Source organism: Thermobia domestica, chromosome 5 (assembly GCF_964235325.1).
Source record: "Thermobia domestica chromosome 5, izTheDome1.hap1.1, whole genome shotgun sequence".
In the NCBI taxonomy this organism is placed as follows: domain Eukaryota; kingdom Metazoa; phylum Arthropoda; class Insecta; order Zygentoma; family Lepismatidae; genus Thermobia; species Thermobia domestica.
In genome coordinates, this window is record NC_137458.1 from 295,900,518 (window position 1) to 295,919,520 (window position 19,003).

Consider the following 19,003-nt stretch of genomic DNA (forward strand, 5'->3'; position numbering starts at 1 on the left):
TTTAGTATTAGGATAACCCTCGTAATACAATAATACAATGTGTGCTAAGTAGTTGTTTACGTTAAATGTTTCAAAACAGTTAAAACACGAGGAGAAGCCAGAAAGTTCTTAACTCACCATGATAAAGATGGGCTAGTAATCTATAAATTTATACAATGATGTCATCTCAGTAATATGAGAGTTTTTTTTTTTTTTTTTAACTGATCCCGTTGAATTGATCTTAAAGCTAGAAAACTATGGTTGTAGCATGTTGGACCAAATCGAATACCGAACTGCGATTAGGTTTCTCCATTTCCAAAGAAAATCAACACAAACGATACATGAAAAGATGGCAACTGTGTATGGTGAGGAATGCCCCATTTTATGATACATTGAAACGCTGGAAGGGAGAATTCAAATGTGATAACAGAAATTTAACAGGATGACCCAAGAGAAGGGTGTTCCTCAAGTGCCACAGACCTAAGCATGGTGGCAGCTATTGCTTGAAGATAGACGTGTGACCATTAATTGTTTAGCTAGGAAGGTGAACATTAGGAACGGTCCATTCACACAACGTTACATGACATTCTTCATATGAGCAAAGTGGCAGCAAGGTGGGTTCCCCGATTGTTGACGTCTTTTCTAAAACAGCAAAGGGTGCAATATGCAGATAGCATTTTAGACCTATACTACGTAGCCTACAAGAACAAGGATTTTTTTTTTTTTTAAATAAATAGATTAGTGCCTATGGAAGAGTGCTGGATATACCTATTTGACTCTGAAATCAAAGAAATTTTATTCCGTATTCGTAAGAAATTCCGTAAAACACGGAAACATGTCTCATCCCCTACTCCCAAAAGGCTAAAGTGCAGTATTCATCCAGGAAGGTCATGTTGTCCCTTATTTCTTTTCTTGGGGTGGGTGCGTGGAGACTATAACGATATAACCGTGACTGATTACTAACAAAAAAGGGACTATAATCAGAGTAACATATTACAGGAACCCATTGCAAAAGTTACGGAATGCTATTAAAGCAAAGAGACACAATGTGCTCTCGTACGGTGTGTTACTGCGAGCGAACAATGCACAGCCACACCGAGCAGCAGAAACACTCACTTTTGTGCTCCAGTGCGGTTACGCACATTTGTTCTCCACATATTTACCAGATTTCTCTCCCTTCGACTACTAACTGTTTCCAAATATGAAGAACTATTAGCGAGGCAAGGGTTTTGTAGTAGATAAGATGAGGAGGTCATTAATGTGGTGGAAACTTGATTTTCCTCCGTTATAGACTTCTATGCAGATGACATGCACCAATCAATAAATGTGAGTTGAATTGATTTTCAGTTTAACGTCCCTTTCAGCAGCCAGGCTATATGAGACAGGACCTGCTGATTAACGTGGAATTCGAACCACATGAGCTCTTGCCAGGAATCAAATCTGGAAATCCCAATCAATTTCCCCCTGGATTTGAGATATTTATACATTTTATTCGTTAGTATAGTAATATTCTAATAAAAATATGAAACTACATGTCGGTGGAAAGTCTCCCTCCCCCTCCCCTAAGCAAATCCTGAAATGATGCTACTGCCTAGCTTGTCTCTATCATAATAACGGTAAGAATATTTTGACCTCCCCTCGCAGAAGTGTTCCAAAGCAGTTTCCAGTTCTCGGGACACAATATTGTAAAATAGCAAAGAAACATCAAGTGTGTGTGCAGATGCAGCATGCTTGCAAGTCTTTGGAATTATGAAATGCAGGATTTTCCGAAAAGGCTGTTTATTACCCTTTGCATACATTAAATTAGTAGCCTTTCCCGCTGGTCTATCAGCTAGCGCGTGCGCCATTGGTGCACATGGTCCCGGATTCGATCCCCAATGGAAAAATACAATATATATATATATATATATATATATATATATATATATATATATATATATATATATATATATATATAAACTAACTTTTATTAATCATCTATCTCTTTAGCCTAAAGGGCATACTTGTAGGACGTTAAACTAAAAATTCATATAATTAAATTACCACATATTACTATACAGTAATACATATAATATTGTTGTATTCGTAGGTGTAATTGGACTAATATGGAGTGTTGTTTGGTGTATCGTTGTGAAGGAAAGCCCAGAAAAGGATCCACATATATCGCCAGAAGAATTGAAATACATTCAGGAATCTCTTGGAACCTCATCTAGTCATTCTGCTGTAAGTATTCACTAATACTTAAGAACATACTGGAGTGGTAAATGAATGCAAAATAATGATAAAACACACAGAAAAAAATATGCTAATTTACTTTATATTTCAGTTCAATGATTTACAGTTTTGTTCTTATGCTACTAGTTAATTGATCAACTCATAAATTAGGTAACATCACCTAAGTTCCCCTGTTGAAGGAAATATTTGTGTGGCTCTTATTGGATTATCTGAATGAAGAACTAAGAAGATAGCAAAAAAACTGAAGTCAACTCTAAGCCAGTAGTGGGATAGCTTAGCGAAAAAATATTTCACTTCCGGATACCAGTCTGTCCTTTTCAGCGTAGTAAGTATAGGTCATAAGAAATCGAATCGGGTTTTCCCTGGTCTAGGGTGGTCGTGGCTGCCATTTTCCAAAATGGCCGCCCTGTACCACAAAGTGTAGGTGTAAGTCAGGTGCAAGTATCTCAAATGAGCAATATCGGTGTCTATTTATTGGTTTTTGATGACGCTGAGTCGATTCTAATAGTTTCTTAGCATGTAAAATACATAATGAATGACAAAGCCGCCATTTTTAAAGATGGCGGACCTATAATGCTATTTATGGAAGTAAATCAGGGAGTAAAAGTCCTACAAGTGTAAATTTGGTGTCCATTTATATGTTTTCGAGGTCACTGATTTGATTGGAACAGTTTTTTGGAATGGTGAGACATATGTTTGATTGCCGGAAGCCGCAATTTTCAAAAATGGCCGACGTATAAGTCTCAAGCTGAGCATAAATCAGGAAGAAAAAGCGTTACATGTGTAAAATTCATGTCCATTTATAGGTTTCAGAGGTGACTCAGTTTATTAGAATATTTTTAAGTTGTTTAATACTGAAACAAATACATTTACATTTATTAAGTGCATTTACAATAGTTAATAAAGGAAAAAGTTGTGAACAATTTGAACTTAATTTTACGAAAAATCAGCTGTAGAGCAGTGTCCTTCGCATGTGCAAAGTTGGGAGCATGGTAAACTCTTTTTCACACACTTGCATGTAGAGCAGCGCTTTTTGCAAGAATATGCAACGAGTTGCTTACAACTTTTGGATATGTCTGGAATTGTTGTCCAAATAGGTGTATACTGATCTTCACTTCGTTTCCATCCGTAGCTGTCTGGATCTGGTGTCATATATTCATGATTTGTACAATTGTGCTATAGCTTTGCTTGCAAAGCAGCACGCTTTATACGCTGAATAAATGCATTCTTCGTAGGTGGTACGTTTTCTATTGCGCGATTTTTCTTCGTGTACAGTATCCGTCTACACTCGTTCACATCATTCAAGTGAGACGTTCTATCATATAAGAGAACGACATACCGCTCAATAACAGCAAGCACCTCTTCCTCTATCTCAAAACCCATTTCGTACATATGTTGAAATGCTGAATCCATTTCTCTGTACTGCATCCATGCTTTCCACGCCGTTCGTTTGCCTATTCCACAGAATGCTGACACAGTGTCACACCCACTAAAAGCATGAAATGCAGGTAGATTTTTCTGGATCTGAGGACATAGGCGGGAACAGATATCATGAACTGCGATATAGTGCTTGAACTTTCCACCTCCATAATCAATCCATAGTTCATCAAGGTGCTGTATCTTGCTAAACACACCGATCGCAATTACTACATCTGAGTCTACTGTTCGAATACATACTTTTCTGTGACCATGCTCAGCTGCATGTTTGACGTGTAACATAAGTCTCCATCTGCTTCCTCATGTCATGATGGTGAAATACCACTCACATCTAGCACTAAGGATGAAGTCACAACATTCTCGCCAACAGTACACACAACTTATTTACCATCATATATTTCTTGGATGAGCAGCTCCGCTAGAAGTGTAAATAACTGTTCTTTGTTACTGCCTTCTTTCAGAAAGTCACTAAAATTTCTAGGAACTTGAGTAGATGGTCGAACACGTACGTAAACGCCTCTATTGCATTTTTTTCTCTGCCTGATATCGCTCTTAAGAGAAGTGAACTTGTACGTATCAAAGACGACATCTACTCGAGTTACTGTCTTCAACGCATAATTTATATATGGTTTAAAAACTTGGTGGAAGTAGTCTTGAAAAGTCTTAGATTTACCGACCTTAAGAATGTGCACTATAGCCGCACCATCTAGAACAGTAGCACTGAAGTCAGGCGCGTCAAATCTCTCCTTCTCTTTGAAATTAATGCACTCCAGTACATCTTGTTTGTTAGCAGATTGACGTAGTCTTCCGTTGTCAGAGAGAGAGGGGGGACATGGTTGGTTCTCGTGAGCAAAGAACTGATAAATATCACTTTCACGTGATTGTGATGCGATGAACAATTTACAAAAAGAGATTTGAATCTCTTCGCAAATTCACTGTCATCTCGTTTGTGGCACGTTTCTTCTTCACGGGTGTGTTGAATATTGAAATATTGTTTTTCGGAATGACATCGTGTATCGAGAGTTTAATATAATCGAGACGATTTGTTACGTATTCCTCATACTACTGAAGTACCTTCTCATGCAATTCTTTAATTCTTTGTCTCATTTCATCTTTTAGCATTATCTGCCGAATGTCAATTGATACCAACACATCGCCTTCAAATGGATTTCCATGTTCATTTAGAGCAGCAATAAAATTTCTCACGTGTTTCCGAAATATTTCATTATGAACATTAGTATCTTCGTGATGATCCAGTGGTCGCGATGATGTTGATTGCGCTTTGAAAAATATACTCTCCTCGGATTTCGATAGCATTGCAGAAAGTGTACAACCTGCCAACATCCACTTCAATAAAGCGTCTTTGTTATAAAGAATTCCTATGGCACCTCCATTTCCTTTCACAAGCTTATTGTTTTGTTTGTGGTATTGGTCATCGGGGATAGATGAAAACAATGCTCCAGTTCTAGAACTAGTAAAATGGCCGTTGCAGAATTCCGCGTAAATCTCTGGATGTCTGGTTGGTAACTCCTTCAGAGTGCGAACAAATACAGGCAACCACCGAGAATAATGAACAGCATCCAGGGCAAATGTCCATGGACATATAAGTTCTAATGTCTCCAAAAACATGTGGTAATTAGATGTTCGGATGCTAAAAATGAAGCATAGAAGCAAACTTTCCAGCTCCATGACTTGATTCCAGAAATTTTAACACTGATAAATGTCATTGTCATTGTATATATTTGGGAGGGAGCAATGTGCAGTTATAAAAATTTTCTTGAAAAACCCTGATAAATAATAAAGATACGCCAGGAAAATACGGTCATGCCACACCATATTGATTTCCTTGACATTTTACTACCAAAAATAGATGTGATGCAATTTTACTAATGAGAGTATATTGATAAATGTCAGATTGTAAGGAATTTATCTGACCATTCCGAAAACTGTTCCAATCAACTCAGCGACCTCGAAAACTTATAAATAGACACCAAATTTACACTTGTAGGACTTTTACTCCCTGATTTACTTCCATAAACAGCATTATAGGTCCGCCATCTTTAAAAATGGCGGCTTTGTCATTCATTATGTATTTTACATGTTAAGAAACTATTCCAATCGACTCAGCGTCATCAAAAACCAATAAATAGACACCGATATTGCTCATTTGAGATACTTGCACCTGACTTACACTTTCACTTTGTGATACAGGGCGGCCATTTTGGAAAATGGCACCCACGACCACCCTAGACCAGGGAAAACCTGTGTCCCGGTCTTTTTCGATTTCTTACGACCAATACTTACTGCGCTGAAAAGGACAGACTGGTATCCGAAAGTGAAATATTTTCCCGACTTCGGAGGTTTAGCTATCCCACTACAGCAACAGATCTTTAAGTCAACCTACTCGGGAGAGTTACGTAAACTACGCCAACGTGCACGGTCAGAGCGCACAATACAAGGCTTCATGACAAAATGAACAGTTCGTTTCTTCCAGCGGAAACCAAGGTATTGCTTTACAGGTCCTCTCAGTCACAGTAACTTGATACAATTTCTATAAATTTCAGTGCTTTTGGACCCCTTCCCTGTCTCAGGATTCAAAATCATAACAGTCCAAGGTTGTGTGGGGGGAGGGGGAGGGAGAAGTGTAAAACAAAATAAATAAATAAAAACACTATTCACACTGAAATGTTTCGACAGAGAGAGTTCGCACTGAGTTTGAACACTCATAAATTATTAAGCTATGTGAAATTAGGAATACTGTTAACTACTACGTAGTTCACACATTAATTACAATTGAAATACATGTTCATTGCTGTAATTAGTTTCAAACTTCTCATATTAGTGTCATTTATTCACCCTAGGGATGGCCAGACGGATCCGGATCTCGGATATCCGGATCCTATAAGATCCGGATCTCGGATCCGGATCCGAAATTTCGGATCTTGGATCCGGATCCGGATATCCGGTTCCTGGATCCGGATCCGAAATTTCGGATCTTGGATCCGGATCCGGAATTTCGGATCTTGGATCCGGATCCGGAATTTCGGATCTTGGATCCGGATCCGAAGTTTCGGATCTTGGATCCGGATCCGGAATTTCGGATCTTGGATCCGGATCCGAAGTTTCGGATCTTGGATCCGGATCCGGAATTTCGGATCTTGGATCCGGATTCGAAGTTTCGGATCTTGGATCCGGATCCGAAGTTTCGGATCTTGGATCCGGATCCGGAATTTCGGATCTTGGATCCGGATCCGAAATTTCGGATCTTGGATCCGGATCCGAAGTTTTGGATCTTGGATCCGGAATTTCGAAGTTCAGATTCGGACTCCTGTTTTGAATATTTTAGGCCTTAGATTGAGACCCAGAACTAAAATATCCATATGTATAAAATTTACTAGGTGAATTTTATCTAACTCAGTGGGAAGACAATTCAATTCAAATGACAAAAGATTACATCAAAATCTCATTTTCACATTTTTCGGGGTTAGACCACTGTTGCGCACACCCCATCCATCATTTAGTCTTTAGTATATCTTTAAACGTACTACAAGTATGCCACTTTCATCTCAAGTCAGTAGTTGTATAGATCTGCCTTTTGTTATATTATATTAATCAAGTTAGGATTAAAATTCGATTGTTTGTGAGACCTATGATAATATTTTCAGAATGAGTTAAAACGTTGAAAAACTGCATAGTAATGCTGCATATTTTCTTTGTACCACATTGGAAATAAATGTAGTCTATCTGATACAGTCGGCTTTTATGATTAATCCAATGATCTGAACTCCTGCAGTATTACGCTAAAATCATGGATGTCTTTGAATTTTCATCATTTCTATTTTTTTTTATTACGAGCAAAATAAATATCATAAGCGGCATTTTACATAATACATATAGACACAGATCAGTCAGTTGATTGCTTAATGTTTATAGCAAAGCTATTACATTTCTAAGGCACTGGCAGCCTTAGAACAAAATCCATGGCTTTCCTATAAAATCTTAAATCTCTCTATATAAAAAGGGCAAAGTCCTGAGTGAGTGACAGATCATCGTACAGGCCAAATCGTTTAAGCTACAAATTTGAAATTTGGACAGTTTATAGGCTTTGTGACGTAGGATACCACTAAGGAAGAACGTTGGGAAATTCAACGAGGAAGGGGGGAAATGGGGTGGAAAATATTGATGATTCTTGACGTTAGATACTTCAAATTTGGTATTTGGGTTTCTCATTGAAAATAATTTGATACTTGTTTAAGTGTTTTTTGATATTTAAATTAGTAGGGGCAGAGAAGATGTAGAAAGTAAAAGAAGGGGTAGTAATTGCAATTATTGCAATTAGTATAATAATATGCCTATATCTCGGAAACTTAAAGGGTTAGAAACATGGAACTTGGTATTTGGACTTCTCACTTAAAATAATTAGATACTTATTTCAACGTTTTTTTTTTTATGTGTGGCCCAGAAGGGAAGAAAAGGGGCGAGAAAAAAATTAAGTGGGGATTACAATTATTGTATTAATATGTTATATCCTTTAAGGTTAGAGACTTGAAATTTGGTATTTGCACTTCTCATTGAAAATAATTTAACATGTGTTTCAGTGTTTTTTGACGTTTTAGTAAAAAGGAAAAGAAAAGAGATGGAAAGGAAAGAGGGTGGGGATTGTAATTATTATAATAACATGTCGATATCTGGGAACCTCTGAAGGTTAGGAGCATAGAATTTGGTATTTGGACTTTTCATTTGAAATAATTAGGTATGTACTTCAGCGTTTTTTTTTTATGTATGTCTTAGAAGGGAAGAAAATTGACGGGGAGAAAAGACTTTTATATCTCGGAATCCTGGAATGTTAGAGAAATGAAACTTGTTATTTGAACAAAAATTCGTTATGAAATGAAATCCTTGAGTTTTAAGTCCCACGCTTATCCCGGTTAGGCTAAAGGAGACGGTGATTATAAGAAATAAATGAAATGGTGGAATGAAGAAAGTGGGAGGAAACGGGAAAACCCCGAGAAAACCCACGAGCACGGTGTTTGTCCAAAACAAAGTCCACACGGCGCGAGCTGGGATCGAACCAGGGACCCCAAGCACCGGAGGTGAACGCTCTACCACTGAGCCACCACGCCCCCTTAAAAATTCGTTATGTTTGCAGGCGTATGATGTGCGAGGCCGTAGACCGAGCAAATGTGTGGGCTGGGGGGAAAGCCCCCATGTACTCGCACTGAAATTCGGTATATCTCGGGATACCGGATATTACATACAACTTGATATTTGAACTGAGATTCGGTATGGTTGTAGGTTTACGAGATTCGAGGTCATAGGCCGATCAAATGAGATATCAGAGGGTCTAAGGGCAAATCCCCAGACATTTCTTTTTAAATTGATTATGATTAGAGGCTTTTGTGGTGCGAGCCCCTAGTAACGGGGGTCTAGTGGCGAAGCCCCCAACTAGCCGAGGTCTATTAAGTATATAAATGTATTTGCGTAATGACTGGAAATTGCATGTATGCCTGTGGACAAAATTGCATAAGTAGCCACGAGAAATGACAATCCTTTAAAATGAAAATTTTAAAAAAGCCACCAAAATGTACTCTTGAATGAGTTGTATATTATGTTTACGCAGGGGCGAATCCAGAACGGACTCTTGGAGGGGCCGGATGGATTCTTAGGGGGCGGTTGGGGATGCTAGTAGTGAAAAATTACTTAGATGATCTGAAATTGCCATAAATTACTACTAAAGTACACTGTTAATGGTGGCGCTGGGTAGGGGTGAACGACTTTTCGCCCTCCCCCTGGATCCGCCTATGTGTTTACATGAATGATATAGCTCCTTATACAACCTATGCAGAGTTAATAGTAGTGGATTACTAATTACAAAGATACGTGTTACTGCTCGAGGCTCCATATGGTATTTTGTATACATTAATACATTGATTTTGATACCTTAATTGCCATTTAGAACTTAATTTCTACTATAATTCTTAATTCTATCTGGAGTGGTACGGTCACAGAGAAACGTATTTTTAAAGAAAGAAAAAAAAAAAGTTTATCAAGAGCAAGAAAAAGAAGTTGCTCCTTAATTTGATTTGATCTATATTTTATGGGCTGTTCTATTAGCAATGGCCTAGCCGATCACGACTAGGAAATGGCCTCATTCAGTGACCACAATAACTCAGAAAGAATTAGGAAACTAAGCAGCCTGAGCCTAATGAAGAAGCTTGTGCTTGAGACTGTTTCATCCCAGCATTTGACTAGTGTTACAGAAAACAAAGGACAAATTTTTCCACTACAATCGAATCTGACAATGAAATTGCTCTCACCAAAGTCGACAGTTTTACTCAATCAAATTTGGAGTAATTGTGACATATTAAGGCACGAAAACCAAATATCAACAGAATGAAGAGAACTCAAGGCTGTCACACGATAACATACCAAAAGTGTCTTAAAATCTTATTTTAAGCATAGGAATGAAAATCACTTTGTCAATAATTTCGAAAATTTTGCTTATTCGGAACACCCTAATTTTCTGACACAGAGTTTCGGATCCGGATCCAAGATCCGGTTTTTCGGGTCCGGATCCAAGATCCGAAATTTGAGATTCGGATCCAAGATCCGAAATTTGGGATCCAGATCCAAGATTTGTTTTTTTCGGATCTGGATCCAAGATCCGTTTTTTCGGATCCGGATCCAAGATCCGAAATTTCGGATCCGGATCCAAGATCCGTTTTTTCGGATCCGGATCCAAGATCCGAAATTTCGGATCCGGATCCAAGATCCGTTTTTCGGATCCGGATCCAAGATCCGTTTTTCGGATCCGGATCCAAGATCCGGATTTTCGGATCCGGATCCAAGATCCGAAATTTCGGATCCGGATCCAAGATCCGAAATTTCGGATCCGGATCCAAGATCCGAAATCTCGGATCCGGATCCAGTGTCCGGATATCCGGATATCCGGATCCAAAAATATCCGGATCTGGCCATCCCTAATTCACCCCCAGTATGATTTAAGTGGAGAGTATTTTTTCAAATATTACGTTTGGGAAACTTGTAACGAGGAATGGGAAAAAACTCCACTCTCAGTTTCTCAGAAGTCTGCTATATTGGAAATTCCGGTGCAAGGTGATAGCCCGCAGTAATGGCAGACACATACAGAGCTAAAAGAGAAGGTAATGCCGTGATTTCCTGAACATTTTGGGATCTTAAGCTTGGCCACTTGTATGCGACTCAATCTTCTTATATTGTTTTGTTGTAAATTGTAATCACAGAAACGAATAATTCTATGTTCAATACTTTTAGGGTCAGAAGCAGCCATGGGGGAAATTTCTTACTTCATTTCCTGTCTGGGCAATTGTGATGGCGCACTTCAGTGAGAACTGGGGATTCTATACTCTACTTACACAGCTACCTACATTTATGAAAGGTAAGTTAATAGTATTATTATTATTAACTTTTAGGAGTCCAAGTAAATATACAATATTTACTCCCATGTGACGCCTTGACGCCCAAGTAACTATATATAATTACATTCGTTAAAATGCAATATAATTTACATTTCTTTTTGAAAGTCTGTTATTAGTGTCATTTACTAGTAAATAGGTCCTTTTACTATTTTTAATGATTTTCTGTTGAAAGAAATGTATCTGAATCAATATAGAGATGAGGGTAGAATGGTGTTTTCTTCTATTGTGAATAATAATAATAATAATAATAGAATATTTTTTATTGTCATTAAGTCTGTATATAGACAATAGACAACGAGTAATGAAAATCTACACGCAAATTCCTTTTTTTTTTTACCTATACCAATATACATTTATCTTCCTCAAATTCCTTAACATTATAAGATGGTACAGCAACTAACCAATCATACACTTTATTTTTAAATTGAGTAATCGGTAAATTTTGCATGTGTGTATTGGTAACCTGTTCATGAATTTTATACCTTGTATTGTATAGCTATTTTCGATTTTTGATAGTCTGCTATACGATATATCAACTTGTTTAGTAGATCTCGTATTATATTGGTGAATATCTTGTCTACGCTGCATATCTGACATACTTTTACATGTACTAAAACCTTTATATATATATATATATATATATATATATATATATATATATATATATATATATATATATATATATATATATATATATATATATAACTCTATGGCCTATGGAACCCGCAGGTTCAGTGCCGCGTTCACAAAAGCTCTCCACTGACTTCTATCCTTAGCTAATTGCATCCAGTTTCTACTTTGTATTCCTATCTCTGCGAGATCCATCTTAATATTATCCTCCTATCTGCGCCTAGGTCTTCCTAATGGTCGTTTTCCTATGGGTCTTCCAGTCAAGACTTTGAAAGCGTTTCTACTTTCTTCCATTCTAGCTACATGACCTGCCCACCTAAGCCTCCTAGACTTGACGACCCTAACAATGTTGGGTAAGCCGTATAAACTATGTAGTTCCTCGTTATGAAGTTTCCGCCATTCCCCATTCTCGTTCCTCTTGGGTCCGAATATTCTTCTCAGGATCCTGTTCTCAAATACTTTCAGTCTATGTTCTTCCCTCAGAGTGAGTGACCATGTTTCGCAACCATACAGAACAACAGGCATGATTATCGTTTTATATATTTTAAGCTTCAAATTCTTCGACAGAATTCGCGACGACAAGAGATAACATACATACAAATATATATACAAATTGACAATAGTCATAATTTTCAATTCACAGAACAAATGTTTACAGTGTTCTTTATATGATGCACCATTAATTACTCTAATAGCTCTTTTTTGTAGTAGTAGTAGAACCTCATTTATGTAGTTACTGTTACTCCAAAATAATATTCTATATTCTATGGTACTTCGAAAAGAAAAGCATAATATGCTGATGTTATATAGTTGTTCGGGACTATCTCTCTTAAATTTCGTATTAAATTTATTATACCGGAGAGTTTTACACATACATATTCTATTTGTGCTTTCCACGAAAATCGCCTATCCAGAATGATACCAAGAAATGGACACTCGTTCAGTGAAAATGTTTGTCTAGTAGTTTTATATTCATTAGGAAGAAATCCGTTTGCCATAAACCATTCACTGGTTTCTATAAAGGTTTCTTCATTCAGTAACTTCAATTGTAAGATTATTTGCTGGCGTTTAGCAAAGTTGTGTAATCAGTTTAAAGAAAGGATTTACCTGAGATATTAAGTGGTATATCATTAATCACTAATATAAACAATAAAGGTCCCAGTACAGAACCTTGAGGAACTCCGTGTTTTGTTGGTAAGCCATCCGATTGGTATAATAATAATAATAATACTACCATGCATCAAATAGGTTTATTTTCTGAGCGTTGTTGCAAGGTTTTCAGAGAGAACATTCTGTTTCCTTCAGTGTAGTATGTCTATCAGATTTTAGAGTCACCACTACTTTTACTTCTGGGTAGGGGCGGATTAAGGCTTTTGGGGCCCTGGAGCCTACTATTACAAGGAGGTCTATGTTACGAATAATTTCACCGCATATATTTTCTTTGCTGCCTTCCACAGCCTCATAGGCTTATCGAAACATCGAGAACTTTACTGTAATATTTTAATGTGCTCCAAGTTTACAATAATTAGTTTAATTACATTCATTATCAACAGTTAAATGGTCTTATACTGCAGTGTAACACACAAATGCCAAATACAAGTCAAAAATCCCTGTAAAAACAATAATAAAGTAAAGGAGATTTGGAAAACCTCATAGATTTGCTCTAAGTAAAGACAGATATATTTCAAAGAAATTGTCACCACAAGCTAATAATTTGGTTTGTAAAAGAAGCCCAAATAGCTCACTCCGTCACAAAATAAGAATCGTGTTTGTGAAGACGCTGGTGGAAGAAGACAACTCTGGCGATACCGCGAGCGGGAAGAAAATAGCATATTTTAGTATTAGAGAGAGGGACTTTGTGGGACCCCTTGAGCGTGCGGGCCCCGGAGCCTAGACTCCATTGGCTCCGCCCTTATCCCGCTCCTGCTTGTGGGGGCGGAAGGGGTTCCAGAAAGGGGGGAAGTCAGCACGAATGAGACGCAAATAATAATAATTTACCACCGCCCCAGTCACGCTACGTGTGCTTTAATGGCCATAAATCCTGCATTTTATGTTTTTTGCTTCACGCTTCTAGACCAGTTTGGGAATAAGCTACTAGCGTTTGAAAGTAAACTGCATTTCTTGAAAAAGTTGCTTGGACTCCAAAGGAATTACATGGCAAAACGGGCGTGGACTCCCAAAGGTTAAAATCATAATAATAAAAATAGAAGTAAATTAGTTCGAGTAAGAATTGTTCAGAACTTTTCTCTCTCGCGACGGTCAAATTTAGTAATATCCAGCGCACGAGTCGATCCTCATATCCTTGTACGTATTTAAAACTTATATATGAAATATTTAAAGCGCCTTGTGGCCAAATGGTTCATAAGGCAATATGTCTCACTTTAGTTTGTGGCCGTGATATCTAGTTTCCTTTAGAAAGGACAGGATTTTCGATTTTCAATCTGACATCGTAATAGACAACTGGGGAATAGTTCACTTAAGAAACAGAAAATCGTGGTTGACAGTCGAAATATACAGGTCTGTATATAAATACATTTTTCATTATGATTGATTTACAACAATTGGTAAATATAGGGGTCTATTTTAAAATGTCCTGTATTGATATTGATAGACATGTTAGCGTATAACAGTCTAGGAGAAGTTCTACTCAATTGCAAAATCTGATAATTCAGAACCCTGTTAGGATGTAACAATAAACTTTTTTTTTAAATAATGCAGTTGTGATAAAAATACAATATTGTTTGTATCATTTCGTAGCTAGGTATTTAATATCTATTTGACATTGTATCAAAACATTATTCTTCCATGTTATGATGGATCCTGAAAAAAATATTGGCTCATTTTTTTGTAAGTATTAAATCTTTATTTTCAAAAATTCTCATATCAAATCTTAATACTGAGTTATTTACAAATAATAATAATAATAATAATAATAATAATAATAATAATAATAATAATAATAATAATAATAATAATAATAATAAAGGGAACCGTAGTGAAAAACATTTTTTTAAATAGAGTAATTGTAATGAACACTAACTTTTCTGAAAGTATACCACTGTTTATTTAAATTACTATGTAATTATAAGGTAAACGATAAATATATTTCTATTTTTGTACATGAGGATTTTTTGACACTAAATTTACAAGGAATTAAGCATAATTAAAGACTCGCTGTACAAAACAATGTAAGTGCCAAAAACAATACTCGTATTTACTGTAAGAGTAGAGACAAAAGATAGTAAATTGTGCCCAAGCGTCACAAAATAGAAAATACTATTGCTTAGAAGTACAACTATATAACAAAGCATGAACGTCTAAGGCATAAATGTATTGAAAATATAAAATAAGTGAAACAAACATTGTTTTCTATAACGAGTCTTTAATAATATTGTTATTATTTCCTGCCATGCGACAATTTATTATTGTTAACAACAAAAATACTACCTAGCTACCACCCGATCAAGCAATGCACCATAGAAACTATTTTTCGGAATATTTCACAGAATTGCTTCCAACATAGATTTAATCTTAAAAATATCATGCTTACTTATGTATAATTTTATATAGTAATATACATATTTGTTTATAGTTGGTATCTGAATTCATTTTGCAGACATTCTTCAGTTCCAATTGGACAAAACTGGATTCCTGTCTGCACTCCCTTACCTAGTCATGGCCATTGTATTACAGTTTTCTGGTCATTTAGCTGACTGGCTGAGGGCCAAAGAAATCTTATCAACTACTATGGTAAGTGTATTCTCGTTTTTATTCTTCAGTTCACAATTATTTCAGTCTGTATAGGTTTGAGAATGCCAGTCGATTACCATTCTTTCATAGATAACGACTAGGAATGTCAGTGCCTAAGATTAATGTATACGTATTTTAAAGAACCATCAAGGAAAACATCATTCGAAGTAACTGAACTGCAAATCGAGCTGAACTGGTACTAAATTAATCTCATTTTCAGACTTCGTGGCAGTTATTACAATTATAGTATATTACCCATATTAAGGGAAATTAACACGATAATATGTACTTGGAAGTTGTAAAAGTGATGTTATTTTGAATTTAAATGACAGTGGGCAGAAAGTATTTTGTAAAATTGTAATAGCTGTTTTTGTAATTGTTTCTTTATGCTATTTCTTCAGATACTGTTTGAATTGGAGTTCGAGGCAAGATGGCATCAGGATAGAAAGAACTGTCTCGAACTCCAGTTTAATACTATGTCTTGTTTAATACAAGTGTTGAATTTTTATAGATTTCTTTATTTTGGATAACAAATTTTAATAAGTGTGGATATTCCTGGTGTCACTAGTTTTCATATTCACAACAATTTAACTATATAACCATATTGTTTAACACAGGCGAATTTGGGCTGTATGCCTGCGCCATTTTGGTTATAGCTTGATTTTGTAACCATGACAATTTCAGTGCAAACTAATTTTATTTAATACAACTTTACTACTTTATAACAATTTATAGTGCAGTAGTCGACATGGCTAATGACTGGACACTCCTTTTTATAAAAACCACAAAGTGGTTGTAAGAATAAGAATAGAAGGACGTAGGTTGAGTAAACGTTCGGATAGACATACAGTGATGCCAACCTGTGGGGAAAATCTCATATCGTGGGATTTTTTTGACGATTTATTGAAATGGGATAAAGGGAATTTTCGTAAAAAATTGGCAGGATTTATTGGATTTTTCATATATTTATTCTATTGTCGATAGCAAAATTGTCTATGGGCGAGTAGATAAAAGTGAACACCCAGATAGCAAACATGACTTGCAACAAACTTGCAGCACATTTGCAATTCAAGTCTAGCAAACTTGCAGCAGACGTGGATGGTAAGTTTGCAAAGCAAGTTTCTGCAAGGGCTTTACTTGCACAGCAAGCCTACTGCAAGTTTCCACTTCCACTGTAAGTGCACAGCAGTCGGCAGCAAATTAGACACACTTGCTACAAATTTGCAGCAAGCTTCCGAGGCAAGTAAAATCTAGCAAGTGAAAATCAAATTAGACATTTGCGGGTAACTCGTTCAAAACGCCTGCAGCAGGTGTACAGTACACGGAAAGTCTAGCAAGTTGAAATCAAATATAGTGAAAGACTTGCTGCAAACCAACATGCTATTAGGGCATAATGCTAATTGTCAAAATTTGTTACTATAAAATGCATGTTAGTAACGTTAATTGTACTTTGGTATTCGAAAAATGAAACTAAGAATAGAATTAAAGGAAGAAGGTAAAACGAGAAATGTTCAATTTCCGAAACGTTCCATACAAAATGACTGAAGATTGAATGTTTCTCTAGTTTTATTACTTTCAGTGGAAGATCATGGTACAGTCCGCAGCAGAAAACCTGCAACATGAGGAGGTATGTTTATTGTGAAACTACGCCTAACAGCGTAGGGAATCAACATAACGCCTAGGTGGCATGAATCACGCGAGGCCAAACCTCGGCGCCCTTTCCTGCACACATTTTTTGGAGCAAAAAACTTCGTCGTTTTACAATAAACTTATATTCTCATGTTGCAGGTTTCGTGATGGATATACTAAACCCATAAAAAAACCTACTTATTTTCATCAGCATTTTCAATTATCTTTTGATTAAGGAAAATGTGTGTTTATAAGATGTTTGATAAACGCAGAGAATCGGATTTTTTGGATAATTGATTAGCATATTGAAGAAAATGACACGTACACTGATTTCATTGTTCATGTATTCAAAGGTGTAAAAATTTTGATATTAATATTGCGTGGGAAATTCAAGAGCAAAAATGGGAATTTCTACCTCTCGAGATAAAATTTTTATAACGTTCCAGGTTGGCATCACTGATGCGAAGTTGTACGGTGGTATCCTTGTAAGTGTAAGAGGTTGCACTGTGGTATTCTCATATGTGTAGTATCCCAGCAATTGAATTGAGAATACATGTAATACGTAAGAAAAGATCTGAGGTGTCTCCGGTGGAATCTGACGGCCTTGTAACTTTGCAGCTGCTGTCTTCTTTCTTTGGCGATATTTCCTTTTGGTGTATTGCCGCTATTGTTGTGCGTTTTATAAAACGGCTTGGTCTTGATGTTCGTCTTCTTTTTTTTTTTTATATATATGTATTAGACTTATTATAAGCGCCTACACGTTTAACGAAGATATATTTAACGTCTCTCGCATTCATTTGTATTACTTTTGTCGGTGAGCAGCAAAGTAGTTCCCAAACTAGGAAGTTAGTTACTACTTATTGGTTGGGCGTGTCGGCGTCTTCTCTCACGGGCAGCGTTGTTTTTATTTTTATATTGGAAAATGGAAAAGTGTTGGCTTTGATGGTTACACGCAATGGTGTCACTTGTAAGCGTTCCTTTGTATTACGCTTTCGTAAATAAACTTGTTGGAAATGAGTATTAAGAGCTTGCAGTATCTTATATACGCAGGATTGTTTTAGATCTGTGTATGTGTTATATTTTTATTATACTTTGAAGACAAGACTAATACATTGAATATAAGACAATTAATAAACTTATTTCTCGAGACATGTCTCTTTATAAATACATTTAAACATAATAGTACCATTGAAATAAAACTATTAACAATAAAAGTATTAGGGGTTTTTATTTTAAAATGGAGGTCAACCGTTTGGTGTTACGAGAGTAGACACACGTTGAATGTAAGATTGTTAATAAAAGTCCAACTGACCAAAGCAGTATATATATATGTTAAGAGTAAATATATGTGTTACACTTACAGAGCTCTCATAGTGTCTGAGGAAGGCTATGCTACGTAGCCGAAACTATAACACATATATTTAATCTTAAAATATATATACTGCTTTGGTCAGTTGGACTTTTATGAACAATATTGTATTTTCCAAAGCTGCAATGAAAAGTTTATCAGCTGGATTAAACTGTTGTAATACAGATCAGTAAAAGTACTGTAAGAACTGATTCCACATAAAAGTCGAAAAGAAAAAAAATAATGTTTGTATTATATTGTATTTCTCGTAATAATTCAATTCTTCTTTATTCGAAGTAAACATGGCAATAACGAGAATATGTTACCTAATGTATTCCAGGTGAGGAAGGTATTCACATGTGGTGCGTTTTTATCTCAAACAATCTTTATGATGCTGGCGGCGTATCTTTTGACTCCTGCAGCTGCTGTGGCCTGCCTCACTATCGCTGTAGGTCTAGGAGGGTTTGCTTGGTCCGGTTTCAGGTAAATTTTGTTACGTTAACTACATTTGTGAGGAAATTTAAAGTTATTGCATGAA

General features: G+C 36.3%; 1 protein-coding gene across 3 annotated transcripts in view; it reads left to right on the forward strand.

Moving 5' to 3' along the window:
* Nucleotides 1–19,003, forward strand: part of LOC145686721 (vesicular glutamate transporter 2-like) — a 98,476-nt gene that overhangs the window by 74,670 nt on the left and 4,803 nt on the right. For all 3 annotated transcript variants that reach the window (XM_081760325.1, XM_081760326.1, XM_081760327.1), the window contains 4 exons: nucleotides 2,069–2,202; nucleotides 10,945–11,068; nucleotides 15,355–15,488; nucleotides 18,806–18,948. In XM_081760325.1, coding sequence (XP_081616451.1) covers nucleotides 2,069–2,202; nucleotides 10,945–11,068; nucleotides 15,355–15,488; nucleotides 18,806–18,948 — 535 coding nt within the window. The remainder of the gene's footprint in view (nucleotides 1–2,068; nucleotides 2,203–10,944; nucleotides 11,069–15,354; nucleotides 15,489–18,805; nucleotides 18,949–19,003) is intronic.